Source organism: Spea bombifrons, chromosome 2 (assembly GCF_027358695.1).
Source record: "Spea bombifrons isolate aSpeBom1 chromosome 2, aSpeBom1.2.pri, whole genome shotgun sequence".
In the NCBI taxonomy this organism is placed as follows: domain Eukaryota; kingdom Metazoa; phylum Chordata; class Amphibia; order Anura; family Pelobatidae; genus Spea; species Spea bombifrons.
Window position 1 is genome coordinate 140305788 of NC_071088.1, and position 10871 is coordinate 140316658.

At 39.4% G+C, this 10871-nt stretch overlaps 1 protein-coding gene across 1 annotated transcript; it reads left to right on the forward strand.

Annotated features, from left to right (window-relative positions):
• The first annotated feature begins 4327 nt into the window (after window positions 1-4327).
• Window positions 4328-8852, forward strand: LOC128475426 (ecto-ADP-ribosyltransferase 5-like). The gene is made up of 5 exons (XM_053457925.1): window positions 4328-4765; window positions 5429-5516; window positions 5630-6350; window positions 6434-6498; window positions 8520-8852. Exons 2-4 carry the CDS (start codon window positions 5445-5447, stop codon window positions 6493-6495), a joined length of 855 nt encoding a protein of 284 aa, XP_053313900.1. The 5' UTR covers window positions 4328-4765; window positions 5429-5444; the 3' UTR covers window positions 6496-6498; window positions 8520-8852.
• The last annotated feature ends 2019 nt before the right edge of the window (window positions 8853-10871 follow it).

Here is a 10871-nt window from a genome sequence, read left to right on the forward strand (position 1 = left end):
AGGGGTTATAAGGATGAGATTGGTTATACAGCCGGAGAGTATATAATATATAATATGAGGTATATACAGGATATAACGGGTTATAAGGACGGGTTTAGTTATACGGCTGGAGAGTATATAATATATAATATGAGGAATATACAGGGATATAACGGGTTATAAGGACGGGATTAGTTATACGGGGGGGAGAGTATATAATATATAATATGAGGAATATACAGGATATAACGGGTTATAAGGACGGGATGAGTTATACGGCCGGAGAGTATATAATATATAATATGAGGAATATACAGGATATAACGGGTTATAAGGACGGGATTAGTTATACGGGGGAGAGTATATAATATATAATATGAGGAATATACAGGATATAACGGGTTATAAGGACGGGATTAGTTATACGGGGGGAGAGTATATAATATATAATATGAGGAATATACAGGATATAACGGGTTATAAGGACGAGATTAGTTATACGGCCAGAGAGTATATAATATATATATTATGAGGAATATACAGGATATAACGGGTTATAAGGACGGGATTAGTTATACGGCCGGAGAGTATATAATATATAATATGAGGAATATACAGGATATAACGGGTTATAAGGACGGGATTAGTTATACGGCCGGAGAGTATATAATATATAATATGAGGAATATACAGGATATAACGGGTTATAAAGACGGGATTAGTTATACAGGGGGAGAGTATATAATATATAATATGAGGAATATACAGGATATAACGGGTTATAAGGACGGGATTAGTTATACGGGGGAGGGTATATAATATATAATATGAGGTATATACAGCGATATAACAGGTTATAAGGACGGGGTTAGTTATACGGGATGGAGAGTATATAATACATAATATGAGGAATATACAGGATATAACGGGTTATAAGGACGGGATTAGTTATACGGCCGGAGAGTATATAATATATAATATGAGGAATATACAGGATATAACGGGTTATAAGGACGGGATTAGTTATACGGGGGGAGAGTATATAATATATATTATGAGGAATATACAGGGATATAACAGGTTATAAGGACGGGATTAGTTATACGGGCCGGAGAGTATATAATAAATAATATGAGGAATATACAGGATATAACGGGTTATAAGGACGGGATTAGTTATACGGCCGGAGAGTATATAATATATAATATGAGGAATATACAGGGATATAACGGGTTAGAAGGACGGGATTAGTTATACGGGGGGAGAGTATATAATATATAATATGAGGAGTATACAGGATATAACGGGTTATAAGGACGGGATTAGTTAAACGGCCGGAGAGTATATAATATATGATATGAGGAATATACAGGGATATATAACGGGTTATAAGGACGAGATTGGTTATACGGCCGGAGAGTATATAATATATAATATGAGGAATATACAGGGATATAACGGGTTATAAGGACAGGATTAGTTATACGGGCTGGAGAGTATATAATATATAATATGAGGAATATACAGGATATAATGGGTTATAAGGACAGGATTAGTTATACGGGGGAGAGTATATAATATATAATATGAGGAATATACAGGGATATAACAGGTTATAAAGACGGGATTAGTTATATGGGGGAGAGTATGTAATATATCATATGAGGAATATACAGGGATATAACGGGTTATAAGGACGAGATTGGTTATACGGGGGGAGAGTATATAATATATAATATGAGGAATATACAGGGATATAACGGGTTATAAGGACGGGATTAGTTATACGGGCCGGAGAGTATATAATATATAATACGAGGAATATACAGGATATAACGGGTTATAAGGACAGGATTAGTTATACGGCCGGAGAGTATATAATATATAATATGAAGAATATACAGGATATAACGGGTTATAAGGACGGGATTAGTTATACGGGCCGGAGAGTATATAATATATAATATGAGGAATATACAGGGATATAACAGGTTATAAGGACGGGATTAGTTATATGGGGGAGAGTATAGAATATATAATATGAGGAATATACAGGGATATAACGGGTTATAAGGACGAGATTGGTTATACGGCCGGAGACTATATAATATATAATATGAGCAATATACAGGATATAACGGGTTATAAGGACGGGATTAGTTATACGGGGGGAGAGTATATAATATATAATATGAGGAATATACAGGATATAACGGGTTATAAGGACGGGATTAGTTATACGGCCGGAGAGTATATAATATATAATATGAGGAATATACAGGATATAACGGGTTATAAGGAAGGGATTAGTTATACGGGGGAGAGTATATAATATATAATATGAGTAATATACAGGGATATAACGGGTTATAAGGACGGGGTTAGTTATACGGCCGGAGAGTATATAATATATAATATGAGTAATATACAGGGATATAACGGGTTATAAGGACGGGGTTAGTTATACGGCCGGAGAGTATATAATATATAATATGAGGAATATACAGGATATAACGGGTTATGAGGACGGGATTAGTTATACGGGGGGGAGAGTATATAATATATAATATGAGGAATATACAGGGATATAACGGGTTATAAGGACGGGATTAGTTATATGGCCGGAGAGTGTATAATATATAATATGAGGAATATACAGGATATAACGGGTTATAAGGACGGGATTAGTTATATGGGGAGGAGAGTATATAATATATAATATGAGGAATATACAGGATATAACGGGTTATAAGGACGGGATTAGTTATACGGGGGGAGAGTATATAATATATATAATATGAGGAATATACAGGATATAACGGGTTATAAGGACGGGATTAGTTATACGGCCGGAGAGTATATAATATATAATATGAGGAATATACAGGATATAACGGGTTATAAGGACGGGATTAGTTATACGGCCGGAGAGTATATAATATATAATATGAGGAATATACAGGATATAACGGGTTATAAGGACGGGATTAGTTATACGGCCGGAGAGTATATAATATATAATATGAGGAATATACAGGGATATAACGGGTTATAAGGACGGGATTAGTTATACGGCCGGAGAGTATATAATATATAATATGAGGAATATACAGGATATAACGGGTTATAAGGACGGGATTAGTTATACAGCCGGAGAGTATATAATATATAATATGAGGAATATACAGGGATATAACAGGTTATAAGGACGGGATTAGTTATATGGGGGAGAGTATAGAATATATAATATGAGGAATATACAGGGATATAACGGGTTATAAGGACGAGATTGGTTATACGGCCGGAGAGTATATAATATATAATATGAGCAATATACAGGATATAACGGGTTATAAGGACGGGATTAGTTATACGGGGGGAGAGTATATAATATATAATATGAGGAATATACAGGATATAACGGGTTATAAGGACAGGATTAGTTATACGGGGGGAGAGTATATAATATATAATATGAGGAATATACAGGATATAACGGGTTATAAGGAAGGGATTAGTTATACGGGGGAGAGTATATAATATATAATATGAGGAATATACAGGGATATAACGGGTTGTAAGGACGGGGTTAGTTATACGGCCGGAGAGTATATAATATATAATATGAGGAATATACAGGATATAACGGGTTATAAGGACGGGATTAGTTATATGGCCGGAGAGTATATAATATATAATATGAGGAATATACAGGATATAACGGGTTATAAGGACGGGGTTAGTTATACGGGGAGAGTATATAATATATAATATGAGGAATATACAGGATATAACGGGTTATAAGGACGGGATTAGTTATACGGGGGGAGAGTATATAATATATAATATGAGGAATATACAGGGATATAACGGGTTATAAGGACGGGATTAGTTATACGGGGGGGAGAGTATATAATATATAATATGAGGAATATACAGGATATAACGGGTTATAAGGACGGGATTAGTTATACGGGGGGAGAGTATATAATATATAATATGAGGAATATACAGGGATATAACGGGTTATAAGGACGGGATTAGTTATACGGGGGAGAGTATATAATATATAATATGAGGAGTATACAGGATATAACGGGTTATAAGGATGGGATTAGTGATACGATTAGAGAGTATATAATATATAATGTGAAGAATGTGACTGTTTCTGTGGTCATTACCCTTTACAATTTAAAACATAGTAACATAGTAACATAGTTCATAAGGTTGAAAAAAGACCAAAGTCCATCAAGTTCAACCTATATACATATCGTGTCCCTACTGTGTTGATCCAGAGGAAGGCAAAAAAACCCTTATGAAGCAAATGCCAATTGCCCCATACCAGGGGGAAAATTCCTTCCCGACTCCAACGTATACCTGTTCAGTCCCCAAATTCGAGCCCAAATTAATTAATCACCAATAGAATTGCTTCAATTCCACCACACAGTCAGCTGACCTCAGGAATAAAAAAAAGGGTTAAATCAGAAATATGGCAGCAGTAAAGATGCGTTCTGAGGCTGGTGTTTGATTACTGAATGGACTATTTATACCCACACTGCGCGTTCCGGCGGTCAGCAGCGTCTCGGTGACATTGTCGTGAGTTATTCTGGCTGCTGTCCTGTGCTGTTCGCTCTCGTGAGATTCAGGACCCTCCAAAAGACAAAGGACTTATTTTAATTTATTTATTTATTTATTTTTATCACGTCCACATTTTTGGGGGGTAATTTCATTGGTTCATCTTGGAAAGAAGTCTGTAGAGTAACCCGGAGCGGAATATCCTGCGCAGGTAAATCATTCTAACTAATAAATATGGGGCTACTTCTCCCAATATATTATCTATAAGTGTCTGCCATGCTCCAGTTACACAGGTCTGCCATAAAACAAAACAAATATCACATGACCACTTAAAATGGCAGCTGCCAGATGTGCAGATAAAGTACTTGTAAAAATAAGGGAACAAAAGGTTTGTCTTCATTATTCTGCAGAACTGCTACAGATAATAATGTATTTTACACTGAAGAAAAGCTTTTCCCGCTTCTAGTTACACAGACATTCCTCTGAGATAATTCTGGCTCATCTTCATGTGACGAGTAAGGGTTTCTTGCCACGACAGCAAGAAAAACCCCGTGTCCTATTTCATCCGCTGATACCTGTTTTCCTATCTTGCAACCCTCTTTCTTCTTCTGATGCCCTTCTCTCCTCCCTTGTGCCCCCCATTTTCCTCTCCTGATGCCCCACTTCCCTTTCAATCCTCCTTTTTCCTCCTTTGAAGCCCCCTTTCTTCCCTTGTGCCATTCTTTCTTCCCTTGTACCCCTCTTTCTTTCCCTGTTTCCCTCTTTTCCTCTGCTCCTCTTTCCTCCCCTTGTGCCCCATTTTCTCCCTCCCTCAGCCCCTGTGCCCCTCTTTTCTCCCCTTTCTAGTATAACTTATCGTTTGCTTTATCCAGAGATTAAACTGCAACCTGATGGCGAAGAGACGGCTTTCTGTGCTCCTTCTACCCCTTATCTGTGCCCTGATCCCGGGAGGGAGATCCCAGGTCTGTGACTGCATGTCAATATATGTATACATTATTAATCTGCTTCTGTCCAGAACGGGCCAAGAGGGCCACCTGTTCAGAATATCCAGTCATTTCTAACTCATCCTTGGTAGATACATCATGAGACTCTAGACATGGCCTCCACCGCCTTTGATGACCAATACGTCATGTGTTCCGAGGATATGGAGGCGTCCATGGCATCCATGTTAAATGTGGAGAAATCTCTGGACCCGGACTTCAGAGGCGCGTGGGAGAAAGCCGAATCCAGGTGGGAGAAGCGTAGGCTCGACTCGTCTCTACCGGCCCTTCCTAAGGGTTTCAGGGACGAGCATGGAATAGCCATCCTCGTTTATACAGACAAGGACTTTCCTTCTCCAGAAGTGTCTCTCCCGAGTCGCTTCAATGAAGCCGTGAGGACAGCTGTGGCCTCGCGGAGAGACTATCTGGATAAGTTCCACTTCAAAGTCCTTCATTACTATCTGACGACTGCCCTCCAGCTACTTGAGGCAGAGTGCAGGTTGGTCTACAGGGGGATTCGGGGTCTTCACTTTGTGCCACCCGAGGAACCGGACGCCCTCATCCGATTTGGCCAATTCACCTCATCTTCAATGAGCCAGAAGACGGCGGAAGGGTTTGGCCGGGACTCCTTCTTTCATATAACCACCTGTCACGGCGTGGACATTGGACCTCTATCCACTAACGCCAATGAGAGCGAGGTCCTCATTCCAGGCGATGAGATCTTCCACGTCTCCAACTTCACAAATGGAGGACACCAGTTTGTCCTGACGAGCACCAAGCGACGGTGTCAATATTATAACTGCGCGCTCCTGGGGGGTAAGGAATTCTCTGATTATCTAGAATTCTGCTATTTTTTTAAAAAAAATGCCAAAAACATTCAATAACGATTTCTGTTACAGGAGGCAGAGCCCCGACGTGCTGCTGGGATCCACGGAACAGCGTCCCAGAGAATGTGCATTAAACGGTAAAACCAACTGCGCTGGGATTCCAAACACATACAGAACTACCCTCGCGTATAAGAACACCCCGGCAAACAGAAAAAAGTCCTGAATGTGAGACAAGCCTAGTGTGGAAAACTCAAAAACGCTCTTTTTGCCCTCATACTCACTCTGTATAACACTCTCACTCACTCTCACTTACACACTCTCACTATCACACTCTTATTCACTCTCTCCCGCTCTCTCTCAATGCCTTCCTACCCTCTCCGTCAACTGCTTCTGTGTCTCTGTCTCCTTTCCTGCAGAAATTAGAGTGAGTGAGCGTATGAGAGAGAGTGACTGAGAGTGTGAGAGAGAGTGAGTGAGAGTATGAGATACTGTGAGTGAGAGTATGAGTTACTGTGAGTGAGGACACCCAGGTTTAGTTGGCTGTGTGCCGGGGCTGTGGATCTGAATAAAAGACGACCTCTATTATAAGATGTTTTTCAGATGATTTTTTTAGATCAGATCTATCATTTCTAAAAACAGCAATCTAATTATCTATATTAAATCTGTAATAATCGGGATTTCTAATAAATCTGTAATAATCAGAAATTCTAATAAATCTGTAATAATCAGGATTTTTAATAAATCTGTAATAATCAGGATTTTTAATAAATCTGTAATAATCTAATAATCAGGATTTTTAATAAATCTGTAATAATCAGGATTTTTAATAAATCTGTAATAATCGGGATTTTTAATAAATCTGTAATAATCAGGATTTTTAATAAATGTGTAATAATCAGGATTTTTAATAAATGTGTAATAATCAGGATTTCTAATAAATCTGTAATAATCAGGATTTTTAATAAATCTGTAATAATCAGGATTTTTAATAAATCTGTAATAATCAGGATTTTTAATAAATGTGTAATAATCAGGATTTCTAATAAATCTGTAATAATCAGGATTTTTAATAAATCTGTAATAATCAGGATTTTTAATAAATCTGTAATAATCAGGATTTTTAATAAATGTGTAATAATCAGGATTTTTAATAAATGTGTAATAATCAGGATTTCTAATAAATCTGTAATAATCAGGATTTTTAATAAATGTGTAATAATCAGGATTTCTAATAAATCTGTAATAATCAGGATTTTTAATAAATCTGTAATAATCAGGATTTTTAATAAATCTGTAATAATCAGGATTTTTAATAAATCTGTAATAATCGGGATTTCTAATAAATCTGTAATAATCAGGATTTTTAATAAATGTGTAATAATCAGGATTTCTGATAAATCTGTAATAATCGGGATTTTTAATAAATCTGTAATAATCGGGATTTATGATAAATCTGTAATAATCAGGATTTTTAATAACTTAGATATAATTATAAAGAATTCTAAGTAAAAATGTATATTATTATTTTTTTAATCCTAGGAGAAGACGAAGCGCGACGTTCTCCACATCTGTGATTAAAGGTGACGTCTCTTACATTATACAGACTACGTACCACTCAAGTGTCTCGTTTTTCCAGGGACAGTCCCAACATTCGGCCCTGTCCCATTGTCCTGGTGTCTGTCCCGTGTTTGTGGGCCGGTTGGGGGGGCTTCTCTGATCTCTCCTGACCAGCCCAGGAACACTGGAACACAGGAACACTGGGGGTCCCGGACTCTAGTAATGGAGGGGGCACTTCGCGATGGGACGAGATTCCTCAGTGACCATGTGGTGGGAGTCTAAGGGTCTATTATCATTATTATTTGTATTATCATTATTATTTGATATAGCGCCATCACTTTCCGCAGTTCTGTACAATGAGTCTATCACAATGGCCAAGAGAAGCCTAGGGTTGCCTTGGGCTGTTGACCCCACTCGGTACCAGACAGATTATCCCTCATATTAATCGCGTTTTGCTATTTAATGCCCTGGAGTGTAACGTTGGACCTGGTTCTTGGTCTCGGTCCTCGATGACCCCCAGTTGCGCCGTCGTGCTAGCACGTTACCTGCCCCCCCCCCCGCTCGGTGTTACTGGAGTAGGTCATTTCTTTTCTGTTTTCAGGTGCTGGGGACTCGATCCTCCTGCAGAGACACCAATGAATGGAGCAGGACTTCACGAGGAAACAAGCGTTCTAAAGTTCTAAGGGGTTCTAGAGCTGATATGGAGCCCTCGGGGAGATTGTCTTTTCCCTTCCTGACAGGGGATCCTGGGTCATCATCGATAAATGTTAGAGGTTCCGGAGCGGGGGTGACGAAGTATCCGGTACTCATCCCGTTCCCCTTCCTCTGTCCGAAATTATAGCTGCTCCTGTGATTGGCTGAAAACAATATCACCGGCTCCTGCGCATCGTTATCCGGTGACCCCGCACCTCCCCATCACACGGACTCAACAAACAACGTTTCTGTCTAAGTCCCCAGCGGGAAGACAATAAATTCTGCGCCGTCTGCAGATTACAGGATTTCTGTTGTTTTTGGTGAAAAATCTTCAGAAACTGAAAAGAAACTCATTATATACAGAAAGAGAACGGCAGAAATAATAACTACTGACGGCACTGTATACAGTAATATAACCCCCCCACGCTGTATACAGTAATATAACCCCCCACGCTGTATACAGTAATATAACCCCCCAGCGCTGTATACAGTAATATAACCCCCCAGCACTGTATACAGTAATATAACCCCCCAGCGCTGTATACAGTAATATAACCCCCCCACGCTGTATACAGTAATATAACCCCCACGCTGTATACAGTAATATAACCCCCACGCTATATACAGTAATATAACCCCCACGCTGTATACAGTAATATAACCCCCAGCGCTGTATACAGTAATATAACCCCCCAGCGCTGTATACAGTAATATAACCCCCAGCGCTGTATACAGTAATATAACCCCCAGTGCTGTATACAGTAATATAACCCCCAGCGCTGTATACAGTAATATAACCCTCAGCGCTGTATACAGTAATATAACCCCCCAGCGCTGTATACAGTAATATAACCCCCCCACGCTGTATACAGTAATATAACCCCCAGCGCTGTATACAGTAATATAACCCCCAGCGCTGTATACAGTAATATAACCCCCCAGCGCTGTATACAGTAATATAACCCCCCCACGCTGTATACAGTAATATAACCCCCACGCTGTATACAGTAATATAACCCCCACGCTATATACAGTAATATAACCCCCACGCTGTATACAGTAATATAACCCCACGCTGTATACAGTAATATAACCCCCCAGCGCTGTATACAGTAATATAACCCCCAGCCCTGTATACAGTAATATAACCCCCCAGCGCTGTATACAGTAATATAACCCCCAGCGCTGTATACAGTAATATAACCCCCAGCGCTGTATACAGTAATATAACCCCCATCGCTGTATACAGTAATAACCCCCCAGCGCTGTATACAGTAATATAACCCCCAGCGCTGTATACAGTAATATAACCCCCAGCACTGTATACAGTAATATAACCCCCAGCGCTGTATACAGTAATATACCCCCCAGCGCTGTATACAGTAATATAACCCCCAGTGCTGTATACAGTAATATAACCCCCAGTGCTGTATACAGTAATAACCCCCCAGCGCTGTATACAGTAATATAACCCCCAGCGCTGTATACAGTAATATAACCCCCCAGCGCTGTATACAGTAATATAACCCCCAGCGCTGTATACAGTAATATAACCCCAGCGCTGTATACAGTAATATAACCCCCCAGCGCTGTCTACAGTAATATACCCCCCAGCACTGTATACAGTAATATAACCCCCAGCACTGTATACAGTAATATAACCCCCAGCGCTGTATACAGTAATATAACCCCCAGCACTGTATACAGTAATATAACCCCCCAGCGCTGTATACAGTAATATAACCCCCCAGCACTGTATACAGTAATATAACCCCCCAGCGCTGTATACAGTAATATAACCCCCCAGCACTGTATACAGTAATATACCCCCCAGCACTGTGTACAGTAATATAACCCCCCAGCACTGTATACAGTAATATAACCCCCAGCACTGTATACAGTAATATAACCCCCAGCACTGTATACAGTAATATAACCCCCAGCGCTGTATACAGTAATATAACCCCCCAGCACTGTATACAGTAATATAACCCCCCAGCACTGTATACAGTAATATAACCCCCAGCGCTGTATACAGTAATATAACCCCCCAGCACTGTATACAGTAATATAACCCCCCAGCACTGTATACAGTAATATAACCCCCCAGCACTGTATACAGTGATATAACCCCCAATATTTCTGAAAACTTATTTTAATCTGAAAAAAATCAGTGTGGGGGGGGTTGCGCTTTAAATAACCCTGTGGTTGGTAACAGTGCAGACGGATCCCCTGGGTGATTAAATGGTGATTATCCAAC